This window comes from Pseudophryne corroboree, chromosome 2 (assembly GCF_028390025.1).
Source record: "Pseudophryne corroboree isolate aPseCor3 chromosome 2, aPseCor3.hap2, whole genome shotgun sequence".
NCBI lineage: Eukaryota > Metazoa > Chordata > Amphibia > Anura > Myobatrachidae > Pseudophryne > Pseudophryne corroboree.
This window is the reverse complement of record NC_086445.1, coordinates 701,762-726,540: the sequence shown is the minus strand read 5'-3', so window position 1 is coordinate 726,540 and position 24,779 is coordinate 701,762. Positions and strand designations below refer to the sequence as shown.

Sequence of the window (24,779 nt, the reverse complement as noted above, 5' to 3'; positions counted from 1 at the left end):
GCTCAGGGCCCTTACCTGCTCTCTAATTACTGGCTCAGGGCCCTTACCTGCTGCCTAATTACTGGCTCAGGACCATTACCTGCTCTCTAATTACTGGCTCAGGGCCCTTACCTGCTCTCTAATTACTGGCTCAGGACCATTACCTGCTCTCTAATTACTGGCTCAGGGCCCTTACCTGCTCTCTAATTACTGGCTCTGGGCCCTTACCTGCTCTCTAATTACTGGCTCAGGGCCCTTACCTGCTGCCTAATTACTGGCTCAGGACCATTACCTGCTCTCTAATTACTGGCTCAGGGCCCTTACCTGCTCTCTAATTACTGGCTCAGGACCATTACCTGCTCTCTAATTACTGGCTCAGGGCCCTTACCTGCTCTCTAATTACTGGCTCTGGGCCCTTACCTGCTCTCTAATTACTGGCTCAGGGCCCTTACCTGCTGCCTAATTACTGGCTCAGGACCATTACCTGCTCTCTAATTACTGGCTCAGGGCCATTACCTGCTGCCTAATTACTGGCTCAGGACCATTACCTGCTCTCTAATTACTGGCTCAGGGCCCTTACCTGCTCTCTAATTACTGGCTCAGGGCCCTTACCTTCTCTCTAATTATTGGCTCAGAGCCCTTACCCTCTCTCTAATTACTGGCTCAGGTCCATTACCTGCTCTCTAATTACTGGCTCAGGGCCATTACCTGCTCTATAATTACTGGCTCAGGGCCCTTACCTGCTCTCTAATTACTGGCTCAGGGCCCTTACCTGCTCTCTAATTACTGGCTCAGGGCCCTTACCTGCTCTCTAATTACTGGCTCAGGGCCCTTACCTGCTCTCTAATTACTGGCTCAGGGCCCTTAAATGCTCTCTAATTACTGGCTCAGGGCCCTTACCTGCTCTCTAATTACTGGCTCAGGACCATTACCTGCTCTCTAATTACTGGCTCAGGGCCCTTACCTGCTCTCTAATTACTGGCTCTGGGCCCTTACCTGCTCTCTAATTACTGGCTCAGGGCCCTTACCTGCTGCCTAATTACTGGCTCAGGACCATTACCTGCTCTCTAATTACTGGCTCAGGGCCATTACCTGCTGCCTAATTACTGGCTCAGGACCATTACCTGCTCTCTAATTACTGGCTCAGGGCCCTCACCTGCTCTCTAATTACTGGCTCAGGGCCCTTACCTGCTCTCTAATTACTGGCTCAGAGCCCTTACCCTCTCTCTAATTACTGGCTCAGGGCCATTACCTGCTCTCTAATTACTGGCTCAGGGCTATTACCTGCTCTCTAATTACTGGCTCAGGGCCCTTACCTGCTCTCTAATTCCTGGCTCAGGGCCCTTACCTGCTCTCTAATTACTGGCTCAGGGCCCTTACCTGCTCTCTAATTACTGGCTCAGGGCCCTTACCTGCTCTCTAATTACTGGCTCAGGGCCCTTACCTGCTCTCTAATTACTGGCCCATATATTGCTGTCTAATTCCTGCTCCTCTCCCTTCTCTGCTGTAGCTCAGGGTATTTATGACTAACCCTGTGATTGCAGATCTAATTATTCTCCCTTATTACTGAGATCTCTGCATTGCTATTATCATATAGGATGTGTGCCTCTTGCTGGTTTCTTACAGCGTGCTGGGGGACTAGATTAACCCCCCCCCCCCCCGTACATGCACCTGGGATGTATCACAGCTCCCTTATTACCCCTAGTGCTGCTCACCTGTATGATGCGGCTGCCGCCACCCTGCGCCTCTCTGATATACGCTGTATAGTGCTGCTCACCTTTATGATGCGGCTGCCGTCACCCTGCGCCTCTCTGATATAAGCTGTATAGTGCTGCTCACCTGTATGATGCGGCTGCCGTCACCCTGCGCCTCTCTGATATAAGCTGTATAGTGCGGCTCACCTGTATGATGCGGCTGCCGTCACCCTGCGCCTCTCTGATATAAGCTGTATGGTGCGGCTCACCTGTATGATGCAGCTGCCGTCACCCTGCGCCTCTCTGATATAAGCTGTATAGTGCTGCTCACCTGTATGATGCGGCTGCCGTCACCCTGCGCCTCTCTGATATAAGCTGTATAGTGCTGCTCACCTGTATGATGCGGCTGCCGTCACCCTGCGCCTATCTGATATAAGCTGTATAGTGCGGCTCACCTGTATGAAGCGGCTGCCGTCACCCTGCGCCTCTCTGATATATGCTGTATAGTGCGGCTCACCTGTATGATGCGGCTGCCGTCACCCTGCGCCTCTCTGATATAAGCTGTATAGTGCTGCTCACCTGTATGATGCGGCTGCCGTCACCCTGCGCCTCTCTGATATAAGCTGTATAGTGGTGCTCACCTGTATGATGCGGCTGCCGCCACCCTGCGCCTCTCTGATATAAGCTGTATAGTGCGGCTCACCTGTATGATGTGGCTACCGTCACCCTGCGCCTCTCTGATATAAGCTGTATAGTGCTGCTCACCTGTATGATGCGGCTGCCCTCACCCTGCGTCTCTCTGATATAAGCTGTATAGTGCGGCTCACCTGTATGAAGCGGCTGCCGTCACCCTGCGCCTCTCTGATATATGCTGTATAGTGCGGCTCACCTGTATGATGCGGCTGCCGCCACCCTGCGCCTCTCTGATATAAGCTGTATAGTGCGGCTCACCTGTATGATGCGGCTGCCGTCACCCTGCGCCTCTCTGATATAAGCTGTATAGTGCGGCTCACCTGTATGATGCGGCTGCCGTCACCCTGCGCCTCTCTGATATAAGCTGTATAATGCGGCTCACCTGTATGATGCGGCTGCCGTCACCCTGCGCCTCTCTGATATAAGCTGTATAGTGCGGCTCACCTGTATGATGCGGCTGCCGTCACCCTGCGCCTGTCTGATATATGCTGTATAGTGCGGCTCACCTGTATGATGCAGCTGCCGTCACCCTGCGCCTCTCTGATATAAGCTGTATAATGCGGCTCACCTGTATGATGCGGCTGCCGTCACCCTGCGCCTCTCTGATATATGCTGTATAGTGCGGCTCACCTGTATGATGCGGCTGCCGTCACCCTGCGCCTCTCTGATATAAGCTGTATGATGCGGCTGCCGTCACCCTGTGCCTCTCTGATATAAGCTGTATAGTGCGGCTCACCTGTATGATGCGGCTGCCGTCACCCTGCGCCTCTCTGATATAAGCTGTATAATGCGGCTCACCTGTATGATGCGGCTGCCGTCACCCTGCGCCTCTCTGATATAAGCTGTATAGTGCTGCTCACCTGTATGATACGGCTGCCGTCACCCTGCGCCTCTCTGATATACGCTGTATAGTGCTGCTCACCTGTATGATGCGGCTGCCGTCGCCCTGCGCCTCTCTGATATACGCTGTATAGTGCGGCTCACCTGTATGATGCGGCTGCCGTCACCCTGCGCCTCTCTGATATAAGCTGTATAGTGCTGCTCACCTGTATGATGCGGCTGCCGTCACCCTGCGCCTCTCTGATATACGCTGTATAGTGCGGCTCACCTGTATGATGCGGCTGCCGTCGCCCTGCGCCTCTCTGATATACGCTGTATAGTGCTGCTCACCTGTATGATGCGGCTGCCGTCACCCTGCGCCTCTCTGATATAAGCTGTATAGTGCTGCTCACCTGTATGATGCGGCTGCCGTCGCCCTGCGCCTCTCTGATATACGCTGTATAGTGCGGCTAACCTGTATGATGCGGCTGCCGTCACCCTGCGCTTCTCTGATATAAGCTGTATAGTGCTGCTCACCTGTGTGATGCGGCTGCCGTCACCCTGCGCCTCTCTGATATAAGCTGTATAGTGCTGCTCACCTGTATGATGCGGCTGCCGTCACCCTGCGCCTCTCTGATATAAGCTGTATAGTGCGGCTCACCTGTATGATGCGGCTGCCGTCACCCTGCGCCTCTCTGATATAAGCTGTATAGTGCGGCTCACCTGTATGATGCGGCTGCCGTCACCCTGCGCCTCTCTGATATAAGCTGTATAGTGCGGCTTACCTGTATGATGCGGCTGCCGTCGCCCTGCGCCTCTCTGATATAAGCTGTATAGTGCGGCTCACCTGTATGATGCGGCTGCCGTCGCCCTGCGCCTCTCTGATATACGCTGTATAATGCGGAAGTTGGAACCGTGGAGCGTTGTCGTTGGCATCCTGCAGGAGTATAGTGACGGTGGTGAATGTATAATACTGGGGCGTCTCGCCCTGGACAACCAGCTTGTGTCGGGAGTTGTGTTCATAGTCCAGCAATGCCGGCTTCCACACTGTGACTTGTCCTGAGGAAGAGACCAGCGTTAGACATTCTACACTCACAGTATATATATATATATATATATATACACCAATATCACTGTGAGTACATGTAGTATTATATTGCTGCAGATACATGTAGCATGTATGTGGCTGTGAGTACATGTAGTATGATATTGCTGCAGATACATGTAGCATGTATGTGGCTGTGAGTACATGTAGTATGATATTGCTGTAGATACATGTAGCATGTATGTGGCTGTGAGTACATGTAGTATGATATTGCTGCAGATACATGTAGCATGTATGTGGCTGTGAGTACATGTAGTATGATATTGCTGCAGATACATGTAGCATGTATGTGGCTTTGAGTACATCTAGTATGATATTGCTGTAGATACATGTAGCATGTATGTGGCTGTGAGTATATGTAGTATGATATTGCTGCAGATACATGTAGCATGTATGTGGCTGTGAGTACATGTAGTATGATATTGCTGCAGATACATGTAGCATGTATGTGGCTGTGAGTACATGTAGTATGATATTGCTGGTGCTGCTGCAGTAATAATGGTGTGTGTGTGTGTGGGGGGGGGGGGGGGGGGTACTGTGAGGCATATTTGGTAGGGGTGCACTGAGGGGTAGGATCTCAATATTATTGGAGGTAGCCCCCACAACTTAGTTGCCCAGGGATCCCACAAGCCTTGTTTCTACTTGTGTAGTATGGGAGTACTTTAGGTATGGTATGAATATGAATCACTATGAGTATGTGTAAGATGAATCACTATGAGTACGTGTAGTATGAATCACTATGAGTATGTGTAAGATGAATCACTATGAGTACGTGTAAGATAAATCACTATGAGTACGTGTAGTATGAATCACTATGAGTACGTGTAGTATGAATCACAAGGAGTACGTGTAGTATGAATCACTATGAGTACGTGTAGTATGAATCACTAGGAGTACGTGTAGTATGAATCACTATAAGTACGTGTAAGATGAATCACTAGGAGTACGTGTAGTATGAATCACTATAAGTACGTGTAAGATGAATCACTAGGAGTATGTGTAGTGTGAATCACTATGAGTACGTGTAGTATGAATCACTAGGAGTACGTGTAGTGTGAATCACTAGGAGTACGTGTAGTATGAATCACTAGGAGTACGTGTAGTATGAATCACTACGAGTACGTGTAAGATGAATCACTATAAGTACGAGTAAGATGAATCACTAGGAGTACGTGTAGTATGAATCAGTATGAGTACGTGTAGTATAAATTACTAGGAGTATTTATTTATTACCAGTTATTTATATAGCGCACACATATTGCACAGCGTTTATGTGTAAGATGAATCACTATGAGTACGTGTAAGATCACTGTGAGTAAGAGTAGTATGAATTATGTATGTGCAGTATGAATCACTGTGAGTACGTGTAGTATGAATCACTGTATGTGTAGTATGAATCACTGTAAGTATGTGTAGTATGAATCACTATGAGTACGTGTAGTGGGAATCACTAAGTGCAATATGAATCACTGTATGTATATCTATCACTGCGAGTAGGCGTATAATGAATCACTATGAGTACATGCAGTATGAATCACTATTGGTATGTGTAGTGTGAATCACTATAAGTACGTGTAAGATGAATCACTATGAGTACGTGTAAGATGAATCACGACGAGTACGTGTAGTATGAATCACTAGGAGTATATGTAGTATGAATCACCAGGAGTACGTGTAGCATGAATCACTAGGAGTACGTGCAGTATGAATCACTAGGAGTATGTGTAGTATGAATCACTAGGAGTATTTATTTATTACCAGTTATTTATATAGCGCACACATATTCCACAGCGTTTATGTGTAAGATGAATCACTGTGAGTATGTGTAAGATGAATCACTATAGAATACGTGTAAGTTGAATCACGATAAGTACGTGTAAGATGAATCACTATGAGTACGTGTAAGATGAATCACTAGGAGTACGTGTAGAATCAATCACTATGAGTACGTGTAGAATGAATCACTATGAGTATGTGTAGAATGAATCACTATGAGTACGTGTAGTATGAATCAGTATGAGTATGTGTAGTAAAAATCACTAGGAATATTTATTTATTACCAGTTATTTATAGAGCGCACACATATTCATCACAGCGTTTATGTGTAAGATGAATCACTGTGAGTATGTGTAAGATGAATCACTATAGAATATGTGTAAGATGAATCCCTATGAGTACGTGTAAGATGAATCACTATGGAGTAAGTGTAAGATCACTGTGAGTAAGAGTAGTATGAATTATGTATGTGCAGTATGAATCACTGTGAGTACGTGTAGTATGAATCACTGTATGTGTAGTATGAATTATGTATGTGTCGTATGAATCACTGAGTATGTGTAGTGTAAATCACTGTAAGTGTTGTATGAATTATATATGTGTAGTATGAATCACTTTTGGTATGTGTAGTGTGAATCACTGATTATGTGTCATATAAATCACTGTAAGTGTAATATGAATCATTGAGTGTAGTATGAATTATGGCCCTCATTCCGAGTTGATCGGTCGCAAGGCGAATTTAGCAGAGTTACACACGCTAAGCCGCCGCCTACTGGGAGTGAATCTTAGCTTCTTAAAATTGCGACCGATGTATTCGCAATATTGCGATTACTAACTACTTAGCAGTTTCAGAGTAGCTCCAGACTTACTCTGCCTGTGCGATCAGTTCAGTGCTTGTCGTTCCTGGTTGACGTCACAAACACACCCAGCGTTCGCCCAGGCACTCCCACCGTTTCTCCGGCCACTCCTGCGTTTTTTCCGGAAACGGTAGCGTTTTCAGCCACACGCCCCTGAAACGCCGTGTTTCCGCCCAGTAACACCCATTTCCTGTCAATCACATTACGATCGCCGGAGCGAAGAAAAAGCCGTGAGTAAAAATACTTTCTTCATAGTAAAGTTACTTGGCGCAGTCGCAGTGCGAACTTTGCGCATGCGTACTAAGCGGATTTTCACTGCGATGCGATGAAAAAGAACGAGCGAACAACTCGGAATGAGGGCCTATGTATGTGTAGTATGTATCTCTATCACTGCGAGTAGGCATATAATGAATCACTATGAGTACATGCAGTATGAATCACTATTGGTATATGTAGTGTGAATCACTATGAGTACGTGTAAGATGAATCACTATGAGTAAGTGTAAGATCACTGTGAGTAAGAGTAGTATGAATTATGTATGTGTAGTATGAATCACTGTGAGTACGTGTAGTATGAATCACTGTATGTGTAGTATGAATTATGTATGTGTTGTATGAATCACTGAGTATGTGTAGTGTGAATCACTGTAAGTGTAGTATGAATTATATATGTGTAGTATGAATCACTGTGAGTACGTGTAGTACGAATCACTGTGTGTGTATTATGAATTATATATGTGTAGTATGAATCACTGTGAGTATATGTAGTGTGAATCACTATGAGTACGTGTAGTGTGAATCACTAAGTGTAGTATGAATCACTGTAAGTGTAGTATGAATCACTGTATGTATTTCTATCACTGCGAGTAGGCGTATAATGAATCACTATGAGTACATACAGTATGAATCACTATTGGTATGTGTAGTGTGAATCACTATAAGTACGTGTAAGATAAATCACTATGAGTATGTGTAAGATGAATCACTATGGAATATGTGTAAGATCACTGTAAGAGTAGTATGAATTATATATGTGCAGTATGAATCACTGTGAGTACATGTAGTATGAATCACTGTACGTGTAGAATGAATCACTGTAAGTATGTGTAGTATGAATCACTATGAGTACGTGTAGTGTGAATCACTAAGTGTAATATGAATCACTGTATGTATATCTATCACTGCGAGTAGGCGTATAATGAATCACTATGAGTACATGCAGTATGAATCACTATTGGTATGTGTAGTGTGAATCACTATAAGTACGTGTAAGATGAATCACTATGAGTACATGTAAGATGAATCACTACGAGTACGTGTAGTATGAATCACTAGGAGTACATGTAGTATGAATCACCAGGAGTACGTGTAGCATGAATCACTAGGAGTACATGTAGTATGAATCACCAGGAGTACGTGTAGCATGAATCACTAGGAGTACGTGTAGTATGAATCACTAGGAGTATGTGTAGTATGAATCACTAGGAGTATTTATTACCAGTTATTTATATAGCGCACACATATTCCACAGCGTTTATGTGTAAAATGAATCACTGTGAGTATGTGTAAGATGAATCACTAGGAGTATGTGTAGAATCAATCACTATGAGTACGTGTAGAATGAATCACTATGAGTATGTGTAGAATGAATCACTATGAGTACGTGTAGTAAAAATCACTAGGAGTATTTATTTATTACCAGTTATTTATATAGCGCACACATATTCATCACAGCGTTTATGTGTATATAAACTATATATATTACACTATAGAATACGTGTAAGATGAATCCCTATGAGTACGTGTAAGATGAATCACTATGGAGTAAGTGTAAGATCACTGTGAGTAAGAGTAGTATGAATTATGTATGTGTAGTATGAATCACTGTGAGTACGTGTAGTATGAATCACTGTATGTGTAGTATGAATTATGTATGTGTCGTATGAATCACTGAGTATGTGTAGTGTAAATCACTGTAAGTGTAGTATGAATTATATATGTGTAGTATGAATCATTATTGGTATGTGTAGTGTGAATCACTGATTATGTGTCATATAAATCACTGTAAGTGTAATATGAATCATTGAGTGTAGTATGAATTATGTATGTGTAGTATGTATCTCTATCACTGCGAGTAGGCATATAATGAATCACTATGAGTACATGCAGTATGAATCACTATTGGTATATGTAGTGTGAATCACTATGAGTACGTGTAAGATGAATAACTATGAGTACGTGTAAGATGAATCACTATGAGTACGTGTAGTAAGAATCACTATGAGTACGTGTAAGATGAATCCCTATGAGTATGTGTAAGATGAATCACTATGAGTACGTGTAAGATCACTGTGAGTAAGAGTAGTATGAATTATGTATGTGTAGTATGAATCACTGTGAGTACGTGTAGTATGAATCACTGTATGTGTAGTATGAATTATGTATGTGTTGTATGAATCACTGAGTATGTGTAGTGTGAATCACTGTAAGTGTAGTATGAATTATATATGTGTAGTATGAATCACTGTGAGTACGTGTAGTACGAATCACTGTGTGTATAGTATGAATTATATATGTGTAGTATGAATCACTGAGTATATGTAGTGTGAATCACTATGAGTACGTGTAGTGTGAATCACTAAGTGTAGTATGAATCACTGTAAGTGTAGTATGAATTACTGTATGTATTTCTATCACTGCGAGTAGGCGTATAATGAATCACTATGAGTACATGCAGTATGAATCACTATTGGTATGTGTAGTGTGAATTACTGAGTACGTGTCGTATGAATCACTGTAAGTGTAATATGAATCATTGAGTGTAGTATGAATTATGTATGTGTAGTATGAATCACTGTGAGTGTAGTATGAATTATGTATGTGTAGTATACTATGAATCACTGTGAGTGTAGTATGAATTATGTATGTGTAGTATGAATCACTGTGAGTGTAGTATGAATTATGTATGTGTAGTATGAATCACTGTGAGTGTAGTATGAATTATGTATGTGTAGTATGAATCACTGTGAGTGTAGTATGAATCACTGTGAGTGTAGTATGAATTATGTATGCGTAGTATGAATCACTGTGAGTTTGTGTAGTGCTAATTATTATGAGGATGTGTAGTATGAATATTGCTGTGAGGACCTGAGGTACGGATATCCCTGTGAGTATGTACAGTATGAATATAGGCCCTCATTCCGAGTTGTTCGCTCGCAAGCTGCTTTTAGCAGCATTGCACACACTAAGCCGCCGCCTACTGGGAGTGAATCTTAGCATAGTAGATTTGCGAACGAAAGATTAGCAGATTTGCGAATAGACAGTTCTTAGCAGTTTCTGAGTAGCTCGAGACTTACTCTGCCACTGCGATCAGTTCAGTCAGTTTCGTTCCTGGTTTGACGTAACAAGCACACCCAGCGTTCACCCAGACACTACCCCGTTTCTTCAGACACTCCCGCGTTTTTCCCAGAAACGGCAGCGTTTTTTTGCATACACCCATAAAACGTCCAGTTTCCGCCCAGAAACACCCACTTCCTGTCAATCACACTACGATCACCAGAACGAAGAAAAAACCTCGTAATGCCGTGAGTAAAATACCTAACTTAATAGCAAATTTACTTGGCGCAGTCGCACTGCGGACATTGCGCATGCGCATTAGCGACTAATCGCTACATTGCGGAAAAAAAATAACGAACGATCAACTCGGAATGACCACCATAGTCAGAATATCACTGGGAATAGATGTAGTATGAATCACAGTGAGTATGTGTAGTACGAATCACTGTAAGTGTAGTATGAATCACTGTGAGTACGTGTAGTGTGAATCACTGTACAATAAGTGTAGTATGAATTATGTATGTGTAGTATGAATATTACTGTGAGTATGTGTAGTATAAATTATGTATGTGTAGTATGAATCACTGCACTGTAGTATAAATCACTGTAAGTGTAGTATAAATCACTGTAAGTGTAGTATATATTATATATGTGTAGTATAAATATCACTGAGTATGTGTAGTATGAATCACTGTGAGTACGTGTAGTATGAATAAATGTAAGTATAATATGAAACACTGTGAGTAGGTGAAGTATGTATTATGTATGTGTAGAATGAATCACTGTGAGTTCGTTTAGTGTGAATAACTAAGTGTAGTATAAATCACTAAGTGTAGTATGAATCACTGAGTACATGTAGTGTGCATCATTGAAAGTGTAGTATGAATCACTAAGTGTATGAATTATGTATGTGTAGTATGAATAACTGAGTATGTGTAGTGTGAATCACTGTAAGTGTAGTATAAATCACTGTAAGTGAATTATGAAGCACTGTAAGTGTAGTATGAATTACTGTATATGTAGTATAAATCACTGTAAGTGTAATATGAATTATGTATGTGTAGTATGAATATTACTGTGAGTATGTGTAGTATGAATCATTGAGTTTATGTAGTGTGAATCACTGTATGTGTAGTGTGAATCACTGTAAGTGTAGTATAAATCACTGTAAGTGTAGTATGAATTACTATATGTGTAGTATGTATATCACTATGAGTACGTGTAGTGTGAACTACTATGAGGATGTGTAGTATGAGTATTGCTGTGAGGACCTGAGGTATGGATATCCCTGTATGTACAGTATGAATATTGATTTGGGCACATGTAGTCAGAATATCGCTGGGAATAGATGTAGTATGAATATCACTGTATGTGTAGTATGAATCACTATGATGATGTGTAATATGAATATTGATGTGAATACGTATGGTATGAAGCACTGTGAGTAAATGTGTAATGAATATCACTGGGAGTACCTGTAGTATTAATATTGCAGTGAGTACAGTATGTGTTGTAGGTATATCGATATGAGTTCTTGCAGCATCAATATCAGTTAGTACCTATATTATATCACTCTAAGTACCGTAATAAAAATACCATTGTGAGTACCTGAGCTCTAATCACTCTGAGTACCTGAGGTATGGATTTCACTGAGTACCTGTAGTATGAATACTGCTGTGAGTATCTGAGGTATGGATTTCACTATGAGTACCTGTAGTATAAATAATGCTGTAAGTATCTAAGGTATGGATATCGCTATGAGTACCTGTAGTATGAATACTGCTGTGCGTACCTGAGGTATGGATATCGCTATGAGTACCTGTAGTATGGATATTTCTGTGAGTATCTGAGGTATGGATATTGGTATGAGTACTTATAGTATGAATACTGCTGTGAGTATCTGAGGTATGGATATCACAATGAGTACCTGTAGTATGAATACTGCCGTGAGTATCTGAGGTATGGATATCGCTATGAGTACCTGTAGTATGGATATTGTTTCGAGTACCTGAGGTATGGATATTGCTATGAGTACCTGTTGTATGGATATTGCTGTGAGTACCTGAGGTATGGATATCGCTATGAGTACCTGTAGTATGGATATTGCTGTGAGTAGCAGAGGTATGGATATTCCTATGAGTACCTGTAGTACAAATATTGCTGTGAGTACCTGAGGTATGGATGTTGCTATGAGTATCTGTAGTATGAATATTGGTGTGAGCACTTAAGTTATAGATATCGCTATATGTACAGTATGAATATAGCTGTGAGTACCTAAGGTATTGATATCACTATAATTACCTGTAGTGTGAATACTGGTGTGAGTACCTGAGGTATAGATACTGCAATGTGTACAGTATGACTATTGCTGTGAGTACCTGAGGTATGGATATTGCTATGAGTACCTGAGGTATGGATATCGCTATATGTACAGTATGAATATTGCTGTGAGTACCTGAGGTATGGATATCGCTATGAGTACCTGAGGTATGGATATTGCTATATGTACAGTATGAATATTGCTGTGAGTACCTGAGGTATGGATATCGCTATGAGTACCTGAGGTATGGATATCGCTATATAAACAGTATGGATATTGCTATGAGTACCTGAGGTATGGCTATCGCTATATGTACAGTATGGATATTGCTGTGAGTACCTGAGGTATGGATATCGTTATATGTACAGTATGGATATTGCTGTGAGTACCTGAGGTATAGATATCGCTATGAGTACCTGCAGTATGGATATTGCTGTGAGTACCTGAGGTATGGATATCGCTATATGTACAGTATGGATATTGCTGTGAGTACCTGAGGTAAGGATTTCTCTGTGTGCACCTGTAGTAAGGCAATAGTTGTGAGTACCAGAGGCATGGCTATACAGTAGATGTGAGTTCCTGTAGTATAAACATAACATGGGATGAAAGGAGGAGAGTACCTGTAGTATAAACATAACATGGGATGTAAGGAGGAGAGTACCTGTAGTATAAACATAACATGGGATGTAAGGAGGAGAGTACCTGTAGTATAAACATAACATGGGATGTAAGGAGGAGAGTACCTGTAGTATAAACATAACATGGGATGTAAGGAGGAGAGTACCTGTAGTATAAACATAACATGGGATGTAAGGAGGAGAGTACCTGTAGTATAAACATAACATGGGATGTAAGGAGGAGAGTACCTGTAGTATAAAGATAACATGGGATGTAAGGAGGAGAGTACCTGTAGTATAAACATAACATGGGATGTAAGGAGGAGAGTACCTGTAGTATAAAGATAACATGGGATGTAAGGAGGAGAGTACCTGTAGTATAAACATAACATGGGATGTAAGGAGGAGAGTACCTGTAGTATAAACATAACATGGGATGTAAGGAGGAGAGTACCTGTAGTATAAACATAACATGGGATGTAAGGAGGAGAGTACCTGTAGTATAAAGATAACATGGGATGTAAGGAGGAGAGTACCTGTAGTATAAACATAACATGGGATGTAAGGAGGAGAGTACCTGTAGTATAAAGATAACATGGGATGTAAGGAGGAGAGTACCTGTAGTATAAACATAACATGGGATGTAAGGAGGAGAGTACCTGTAGTATAAACATAACATGGGATGTAAGGAGGAGAGTACCTGTAGTATAAAGATAACATGGGATGTAAGGAGGAGAGTACCTGTAGTATAAACATAACATGGGATGTAAGGAGGAGAGTACCTGTACTTGGGTTGATGGTGAAAGCTGCATTTTCATTTCCACTGAGGAAGCTGTAGGTGATCTTTCCAGTGGAGCCACCAGTGTGAGCTGCCCTCACCGCCCCGACCACCAGTCCTGTAATAGATAAACAAAGTATAAACTGGCAAGGTGAGGATAGTGGTGGTATCAGAGAGGGGACAGTGATGGTATCAGAGAGGGGACAGTGATGCCATCAGAGAGGGGGCAGTGATGGTATCAGAGAGGGGACAGTGATGCCATCAGAGAGGGGACAGTGATGCCATCAGAGAGGGGGCAGTGATGGTATCAGAGGGGACAGTGATGGTATCAGAGAGGGGACAGTGATGGTATCAGAGAGGGGACAGTGATGCCATCAGAGAAGGGGCAGTGATGGTATCAGAGGGGACAGTGATGGTATCAGAGAGGGGGCAGTGATGGTATCAGAGAGGGGGCAGTGATGGTAACAGAGAGGGGAGAGTGATGCCATCAGAGAGGGGGCAGTGATGCCATCAGAGAGGGGGCAGTGATGCCATCAGAGAGGGGAGAGTGATGCCATCAGAGAGGGGAGAGTGATGCCATCAGAGAGGGGACAGTGATGCCATCAGAGAGGGGAGAGTGATGCCATCAGAGAGGGGACAGTGATGCCATCAGAGAGGGGACAGTGATGCCATCAGAGAGGGGGCAGTGATGGTATCAGAGAGGGGGCAGTGATGGCATCAGAGAGGGGACAGTGATGGCATCAGAGAGGGGAGAGTGATGGCATCAGAGAGGGGGCAGTGATGGCATCAGAGAGGGGGCAGTGATGGCATCAGAGAGGGTTGAGTGATGGCACCAGAGAGGGGACAGTGATGGCACCAGAGAGGGGGCAGTGATGGTATCAGAGTGGACAGTGATGGCATCAGAGAGGGGGCAGTGATGGCATCAGAGAGGGGACAGTGATGGCATCAGAGTGGACAGTGATGGCATCAGAGAGGGGGCAGTGATGGCATCAGAGAGGGGACAGTGATGGCATCAGAGAGGGGGCAGTGATGGCATCAGAGAGGGGGCAGTGATGGCATCAGAGAGGGTTGAGTGATGGCATCAGAGAGGGGGCAGTGATGGCATCAGAGAGGGTTGAGTGATGGCACCAGAGAGGGGACAGTGATGGTATCAGAGAGGGAGCAGTGATGGCATCAGAGAGGGGACAGTGATGGCATCAGAGAGGGGAGAGTGATGGCATCAGAGAGGGGGCAGTGATGGCATCAGAGAGGGGGCAGTGATGGCATCAGAGAGGGTTGAGTGATGGCACCAGAGAGGGGACAGTGATGGCATCAGAGAGGGGAGAGTGATGGCATCGGAGAGGGGGCAGTGATGGCATCAGAGAGGGGACAGTGATGGCACGGTCAGAGAAAAACATATTTCCTGAGTTTAGGCCTCATATCTATTATTATTATTACCAGTTATTTATATAGCGCACACATATTCTGCAGCGCTGTACAGAGAATATTTGCTCATTCACATCAATCCTTGCCCCAGTGAAGCTTACACTCTATATTTCCTATCACATGTACACACACATTCACACTAGGGTTAATTTTTTTGTTGGGAGCCAATTAACCTACCAGTATATTTTTGGATTGTGGGAGGAAATCGGAGTACCCAGAGGAAACCCACGCAAGTACGGGGAGAATATACAAACTCCACACAGTTATGGCCCTGGTGGGATTTGAACCCATGACCTCAGTGCTGTGAGGCAGTAATGCTAACCACTACACCATCTGTACTGCCCAAATATCTGGCCTTAGTACATCCCGCCCTATAACTCGGACAAGTTTTCGCACTGACCCATTGTCCCACCACCGCTGAGGTTTCCTGGATTCCTTTACCTTGTTGGCTATTTTCAGGCAAGCTGAACTCAACGGCCTCTCGTGGGAAGCGTGGACCCCGCGGCGCCTCGTCACGCAGATGGATGACCAGAACCGCAGTGGTGGATAGTGGCTGTTCTCCCAGATCGGAAGCCTGTACAAACACTGTGCGCTCTCGTGGGCCCATCTCCTCCAGCGGCTCTAGCAGACGCACCTCGCCGGTGTAGGGGTCCACAGAAAATCCTCCTTTCGATGAATGTGGGGCCAACCGATATAAAATGGAAGCGTTAGCACCAGCATCCTTGTCTTCTGCCCTCATTGCGGCCAAAGTGCGCTTTATGGGGGTGTTACGGGACAGGTTGAGATGGAAAGGGCTGCGCAGAAAAGCAGGAGGGTTATCATTGACATCCTTTACTATTACTGTCACAGTGGCCTCTGTACTCCGCGGCCCACAGGGGTCTGAGTCCATGACCCACGCCAGGAAGGTATAAGCAGCTCGACGTTCGCGGTCCAGCTGAATGGCGGTTGTGATATGTCCGGTTAGACGGTCTACATGGAAGGCTCCCTGCGTACCATTAGAGAGATGGAATGTAATCTGACCATTGGGACCGTGGTCTGGGTCTAGGGCGGTCAGCTGCAGGACTATACTGCCCTCGAGGGTATCTTCTGGAACCTCTGCATGGAAGGATGCTGCTGTGAAGGCAGGAGCATTGTCATTGAGGTCTAGCAACGAGACGGTGACACTAGTGGTGGCACTCAGAGATGGGGTGCCGGAATCATGGACTACCACCGTCAGTCGGTACTCAGGCACAGACTCCCGGTCCAAAGCTCGAGACGTTGAGAGTGCTCCAGACGCGGAATCTAGAGAGAAGTCACGCGATGGGTCACCATCTACGAGAGAACAAAGTGATGTCAGTGACTGCACAAGCCAGGTCCACCCGCAACTAGGTGTGAGGAGCAGACACAAACTGGGGGCTACATTTACCAAAGCTTCTGAAACAGGCAAGTGGTGTTGCCCAAAGCAACCAATCATATTCTAGCTATCATTTTCTAGACCTCAAGAGAGAATTGACAGCTCGAATCTGATTCGTTGCCAAGGGCAACTCCTCAGATGACGTATTAAATCACGGCAGATAGACCGTGATCATGGCAAGGGTCCACAAGCTACATGTACTGAGTCCATGGTGGGTGGACTGCCCGTGTATGGTATACTTCCGTCACGTAAGAGGATGTGTGGCATATAACGTGTCTAGAAGTGATCACTTACCTATCAGCAGGTAGGTCAGATGCCCATTGCTCCCAGCGTCTGGGTCCCAGGCCCCGAGGACACATAAAGTAATGGGCTCCTGATTTTCAGGGACTTCTAGGAACACATTTTCACTCTCAAATTTCGGTTTATTGTCGTTTTCATCACCGACGGTGATGTGTACCCTGACCTCGGCCACGCGCGGCGGTGATCCTCCATCCCGGGCGTACACTGCAGTACATGACGGAACGTGTTGTCACTATGTATGTAGGGTGTGAGGTGCGGTGGTGGCATTGTGTCACTTGTAGTCCGTACTCACCTGTCAGCTTGTGCATCTGCTTTAGCTCTCTGTCCAGTGGCTGCTTGGTGGTTAGTATTCCAGTCTCCGCATCGAGGGAGAACTCATCGCCAGTGACCCCGCCATACGTGATACGTCCTCCAGGACCTACAGTGACATATATTATAAGGTGATAGAGCGCAGCCTTACATATATAACATGGCTCTCGTTAACGTTTCGGCAGCTTTGTGCCCTCGGCCGAGCCACCAATATAGAGCAGAGGTGTATATAGGCACCAATTAGTATGAAAAAGGCGCAAATACAAAGGCCTAGTGACATCACTGTGATGTCATTATATGCAGAGAAACACGACCCAATCAGCGATCAGTAACTAGTCAAGGCAACCAGTTATACACCAGTACTCCGCTACAGAGGCTGCAGTACAACAGACATATTCTATATACATAAAGCATGATAATAAGAATATCCGTTCCACAGGACTGCAAACATACGTGTCATATGTAACAAACAATGCAGGCTGTTATTCATCGCACGTGAGTGTAACTGCACATACAGATGGAGACATGCTCATCTATCCCTGTAATAGGCTTAACTGAGCCAGGGCGGTCGGACTTAGGGGGTCATTCTGACCCGATCGCACGCTGCAGTTTATCGCAGCGGTGCGATCGGGTCAGAACTGCGCATGCACGCAGTGCGCCAGCACATGCCCGACGGCCGAAGGGCCGCTACGATGGCCTCTGCCGTTTCGTGGGCGTGGTCCGGCCAACGCAGGCGTGGCCAGACCGAACGGGGGGGGGGGGGGGGCCGCAGCGGCTGCGTGACGTCACACGCAGCCGCTGCGGGCCGGGGAGCGATGAGTAGCTCCCGGCCAGCACGCTAAAGCTGCGCTGGTCGGGAGTTACTCTTGAAGTGCAAAGGTATCGCCGCTGTACGATGCCTTTGCACTTCTGCGGGGGAGGGGCGGCACTAACATGCGGGGCGGACTAGCCCTGTACTGAGCGTCCCCCCGAATGTCAGTGTGAGAATGACCCCCTTAATCCCCTGCTGTAATGATTTAATCCCCTGCTGTATTGTTCTCTCTGTATTGTATTGCAGCTGAGAACAATAGATGAAAGACTTATGCTAATAAGCCATGGTGCGCCTAGGTGCAGCAGAGAAGCCAAGATGAGCATGGCTCCATCTGTACCATGTAGGATATAAATGCAGTACACATCAATCAGCCAAAAAGCGTTCCCCATTCTTATGGGTAATGACAACAAAAGACCCCGCAGGTCATCTTAAGGGTTTAAAGGTCTGAGACTGAGCCCAGAGACTGTGACCCTTTTCATGAGAGCAGGTAGGTGTGATGACAGGGGTGTGTAATAGGGGTAACAGTAGCACGACAATAGCTACAGATGTAGTCGTGCTCATCCAGCCTGCGGCACGGGCACCACAGCGAGGCGCGGGAATGCCTTAGTACGCAGAGCTGCGGCTTCATACAGCGCTCATGTGTTCCTACGGGTGAGCATACTAAGACGTACATGCGCAACCTAGTCTCAGGGACATAATAATAATAGTAATTAGAGTATATGTGGGATCAGGGGAAGATGACTGAGTAACAATACAGTGGATTAGTATTATGCTTCCTGCGGGGGGTCTGGCCATAGTTGGGATGTTCCGTTAGGACGCCCCGAATGATGTGGGATGGAATAATCAGGGGTCTAGATGTAGTGGTTGCATGGAAGGAGAACAGATGTGTAAATATGCTGCGTGGGCTGGCACGTCCTTCCCCGGGACGGGCCTGCGGGTGACATGGGACAATATGAAGGAAAAGAGATAGTTTGGAGCCATCTTAGAACAGGATAAGAGCTAGGACTATTAGGTGAATTGGGACAGGGGATAGAAGTGTATCGGCAGGGTATGGAAAGAGATTGGATGGATGAGATATGAAAATGGGAGGATAATGGGATAATGAGCGGATAACAGGATGTGTGGAGGACTGAGATAACCGGGACATTAATCAGTATGGGGCTGGGTGGTGGAGATATGTGATCAGATATAGGAGGAAGCGCGTAGCGGCATCCCTGTAGTCCATGTTCTGCAATGTATTGTACTGTGACACACATGAGAGAATCCAGGAGAAAGCCAACGCATACCACCCATACCCATGATAAGTCACCATCTCTACCACCACTGATAATTCTGGCCAAATTCTGGAGATAATCAGTACCAGGGCATGGTGAGACGCTCTGAGGAGGTTTTACTATGCGTTCAGTGATGCTGTACGGTTCCACAATGACTGATATCTGAAAAGCCTCAGTAACAGTTCCCTCTACTCACCAAGGTCTCGGTCTATCGCCTGCAGTCGCAGCACAATGACGCCAGCGGGCTGGTTTTCTGTAACTGTCGCTTCATATTGTGTTTTCTCAAAGGTTGGCGTTTCATCGTTCACATCGAGAACACTTATAGAAAGCGTCTGTGTGCAGGAGAGACGTGGAGAGCCGTGGTCCACAGCCACCAAGGTAAGGTTATATCCCGGTGTTTCCTCCCGGTCTAATGCCCTCACTACAGACAGAGCACCTATGTGGGAGGGACAACAGAGGTTACAGCAGGTCCAAATACATTTCACACCTCAACATAAAGCAATGAATCATTCCGTTTTCCCCTAACATTACTACACTACCAATGCTAACACGTTTATAGAGACCACTAACACTACTACTAATAACACAGTCATAGAGACAACCCAAACTACTACTAATAACACCGTCATAGGGACCACTAACACTACTATTAATAACACGGTCATAGAGACCACTAACACTATTACTAATAACACGGTCATAGGGACCACTAACACTACTACTAATAACACGGTCATAGAGACCACTAACACTACTACTAATAACACAGTCATAGAGACAACCCAAACTACTACTAATAACACTGTCACATGGACCACTAACACTAATAACACGGGCATACAGACCACTAACACTACTACTAATAACACGGTCATAGGGACCACTAACACTACTACTAATAACACGGTCATAGAGACCACTAACACTACTACTAATAACACAGTCATAGAGACAAGCCAAACTACTACTAATAACAGTCATAGAGACCACTAACATTACTACTAATAACATGATCATAGGGACCACTAACACTACTACTAATAACACCGTCATAGGGACCACTAACACTACTACTAATAACATGGTTATAGAGACCACTAACACTACTACTAATAACACGGTCATAGAGACCACTAACACTATTACTAATAACACGGTCATAGGGACCACTAACACTACTACTACTAACACGGTCATAGAGACCACTAACACTATTACTAATAACATGGTCATAGGGACCACTAACACTGCTACTAATAACACGGTCATAGGGACCACTAACACTACTACTAATAACACCGTCATAGGGACCACTAACACTACTACTAATAACACGGTTATAGAGACCACTAACACTACTACTAATAACACGGTCATAGAGACAACCCAAACTACTACTAATAACACAGTCATAGAGGCCACTAACATTACTACTAATAACATGATCATAGGGACCACTAACACTACTGCTAATAACACCGTCATAGGGACCACTAACACTACTACTAATAACACGGTCACAGAGACCACTAACACTACTATTAATAACACTGTATTAGAGACCACTAACACTATTACTAATAACACTGTATTAGAGACCACTAACACTACTAATAATAATAATACGGTCATAGAGACCTCTAACACTACTAATAATAACATGGTCATAGAGACCACTAACACTACTACTAATAACACGGTCATAGAGACCACTATCACTACTACTAATAACACGGTCATAGAGACCACTAACACTACTATTAATAACACTGTATTACAGACAACTAACACTACTACGCCTAACACGGTCATGGAGACCACTAACACTACTACTAATAACATGGTCATAGAGACCGCTATCACTACTACTAATAACACGGTCATAGAGACCACTAACACTATTACTAATAACACTGTATTAGAGACCACTAACACTACTACTAATAATACGGTCATAGAGATCTCTAACACTACTACTAATAACATGGTCATAGAGACCACTAACACTACTACTAATAACACGGTCATAGAGACCACTATCACTACTACTAATAACACGGTCATGGAGACCACTAACACTACTACTAATAACACGGTCATAGAGACCACTATCACTACTACTAATAACACAGTCATAGAGACCACTAACACTACTACTAATAGCACGGTCATAGAGACCACTATCACTACTACTAATATCACGGTAATAAAGACCACCAACACTACTATTCCCTACATGGTAAAAAAAGACCACCAACACTACTACGCCTAAAATGGTCAGAGACCACTAACACTCCTACACCTAACATGGTCATAGAGACCACCAATACTACTACTACAGAAATCATAACAGAGATCACAGATACTACCTCTACCAACATCACCAAAGCGACCCCCAATACTACCACTATCAACATCACCCGGAGACCCCCAATACTGCCACTACCAACATCACCAAAGAGAGACCCATTACCACTACCAACATCATCAAAGCGACCCCCAATACTACCACTACCAACATCATCAAAGAGAACCCCAATACCACCACAACCCACATCACAATACAGAACAGCAATAAGTATGTCTGTAATGCACAAGGTCCATCCACCCTTCAACAAGTCCTTCGACAGATCACACAAGTCACCTCTTCCCTGGAACCTCTGCCTCTTCCCACCATATGTAGACAGGGCCCCTGACTGTCTCTCACCTGTGCTTGGATGGATCTGGAACCTGCCCTCCTCATTGCCTCCAGATAGTTGATAGCCAATCCTACCATTCTCACCCAGGTCTGGGTCTTGTGCCACCAGGAAGAGAGCTGTAGATCCCACAGGGAGGTCCTCGGACAACCATGCAGTAGATGGCGTAATGAAGTGTGGAGTGTGGTCATTGCGGTCACTGATAAATATTCTGGCAGTGACTGAAGTGGAGCGGCGTTGGCTGGCATTTAACGCGCAATCTCTGGCCTCCACCATTAGTAGGTATGAAGGCACCTTCTCCCGATCCAGTGGGCGTGCTATACTCATCACACCTGTCTCTGCATCCATGAGAAATGTGCTTTCAGCCAGCTCTGGTTCCTGGTGCACTAAGGAATAACGGACCTGACTGTTGGGACCTGGTCCATCGCGGTCCACAGCCTGGAAAGTGAAGATGGAGGAACCGATCTGAGCATCCTCTGGAACTACCAATGTCAATGGGTCTTCTGGAAACATCGGCGAGTGGTCATTTTTGTCCTGGACTTCAATCTCTACCTGGACAACTTGAGGAGGTCGGTACACTCCGGTCATCTTCCGGGCTTCCTCAACACTCACCTGAAGGCTATACCTAGATTGGGACTCATAATCCAGGTCTTTTACTAGGAAGATGTTGCCTGTTTGTCCATCCACCATGAAGATCCCGTGCAGGTCATTCAGCAAGGTGTAAATTGCAGATTCATGGGGAATTTTGGGAGAAACAGAGCCCAAAAGTGATCCGGGTGGTAACCCTTCCACTGGTGTTAGAACAAGAATGCTCGGGTTAGGCTTTGACGGGTGACGAGAGGAGGGCAAAACCTGAAAGTTAAACAGATATCATGAGTGGAGTATTTATACCCCTAATGTCTTAGTATATTACTCACTGAGGCTAGATCCACCTTCCCTCACACATGAGAAGAAATAATGGGGGAGAGTCAAATGTTTGAAAAGTCGGTTGGGAGTTTATTTTTTCCTGTCTATTAGATAGCAAATAACAGACTCCCACCTGACTTTTCAAACATTTGAATCTCCCCCAATGTATTGTTGTTTCAATTCTTTTCTTGCCATAAAGTACCTGATGTATATTACTGTAAGTGCAAAAACAATTTGGCAGGATTCCATTTATGAGGCACCATATTGTGTTTTCCATGGGTGAGTCTCCTGTCTTGGGTGTGAGTCTCCTGTCTCGGGGGTGAGTCTCCTGTCTTGGGTGTGAGTCTCCTGTCTCGGGTGTGAGTCTCCTGTCTCAGGTGTGAGTCTCCAGTCTCGGGGGTGAGTCTCCAGTCTCGGGGGTGAGTCTCCTGACCAGGGTAACATTGAACCACATATAAAGGACCTGTTCATTGGCCCAGTCACATCTAGTCCTGCTTGTTTGGCTTGAGTCAGTCTACCCATTCCCCAGATTGCCGTCTGGCTCAAACAGGATGCAGTTACAGTCGGGATTGCGGTGGTCAGAATACTTATGCCAGAATCCCAACCGCTGACAATGCCGACAGTCAGCATTGTCAGCGGTTGGGATTCTGGCATTAGACCAACAAGGCATAAGACCAACAAGTCCCGTTGTGGGCTCGGTAGTAAGCTGCGCTTGCCATGGGTTCTATTCCCACTTGAGTGGGAATAGTCCCTTCTAGTCGGCATGCCGACTGTCAGGAATAGGGGGGTGCGGGATGTAGGTGCCTGTACTGTGACCGGTGGCCATAGCTACATCCCCCTATAGGAGCGCCGCCACTGGATGTGAATTTGGTTACATGCGGCTGATACTTCATTTCTTTTTACTGCGGCATGAAATTACAGGTAATTAATAAATATACCCTTTATTAGCAATAACCCTACTCTGCCACCTACAGATGACCATTACTAACATGAATTATTAACATTAACAAAGCACTAGAAAAGTGTCCTGCGCAGCCCCCAGTGTGCAGAGTAAGAGACCAGGAGAAAGCGGACACAGTCACCGGCAAAGAGGCGCTTCAGCAGCTATACCCACACCCAGGAGTAAGAGCTTGCAGGGGCCAGAGGCAGCGACTACTCTCCTGCAACCAGTGCGCAGCCACATATACAATGCGGAGCATCTACTGACCGAGCAGCACCAGCAGGCGTAAGAGGGGGAGAAAGGACATTACCTGTATACGGAGGGTGGTCTCTGTGCTCCTGAAGGGAGATCCTGAATCCCTGGCCTGCACAGTCACGGTGTAGAGGGAACGTTCTGCGTGGTGCAGAGCAGTTGCGGTGCGCAGCTCTCCGGTGTGTGGGTGCAGAGAGAAACGTTCCAGCCATGGTCCTGCAGGAGAATAAGGAGGATATGAGCGCCAGTCACGTATAGCACACATATACAGTCACAGAGGATGTGATGCCACGGTGTACATTGTATACCCTCCTCGCGATACGCCCCCGGCCGCCTCTAATACGTACCCGATAAGCTGTACGTCACCGTTCCATTCTCTCCCTCATCCACATCTTTGGCCAAAAGCAGCGCCACAAACACCCCGGATGTTTTCCCTTCCATCACCTGCAGGGGGCAGAGTAGTGTTAGGTCACAAGGAACCGCAATACATTGGTGCCCC

At 45.2% G+C, this 24,779-nt stretch overlaps 1 protein-coding gene across 1 annotated transcript in view; it reads right to left on the bottom strand.

Annotated features, from left to right (window-relative positions):
* DCHS1 (dachsous cadherin-related 1) overlaps positions 1–24,779 on the bottom strand; it is a 131,806-nt gene that overhangs the window by 46,596 nt on the left and 60,431 nt on the right. Inside the window, exons 7-15 of the mRNA XM_063950773.1 lie at positions 24,628–24,724; positions 24,339–24,496; positions 22,194–23,034; positions 19,683–19,922; positions 17,385–17,510; positions 17,087–17,296; positions 15,841–16,710; positions 13,979–14,092; positions 4,033–4,244 (exon numbers count right to left, since the gene is read on the bottom strand). Coding sequence (XP_063806843.1) covers positions 4,033–4,244; positions 13,979–14,092; positions 15,841–16,710; positions 17,087–17,296; positions 17,385–17,510; positions 19,683–19,922; positions 22,194–23,034; positions 24,339–24,496; positions 24,628–24,724 — 2,868 coding nt within the window. The remainder of the gene's footprint in view (positions 1–4,032; positions 4,245–13,978; positions 14,093–15,840; positions 16,711–17,086; positions 17,297–17,384; positions 17,511–19,682; positions 19,923–22,193; positions 23,035–24,338; positions 24,497–24,627; positions 24,725–24,779) is intronic.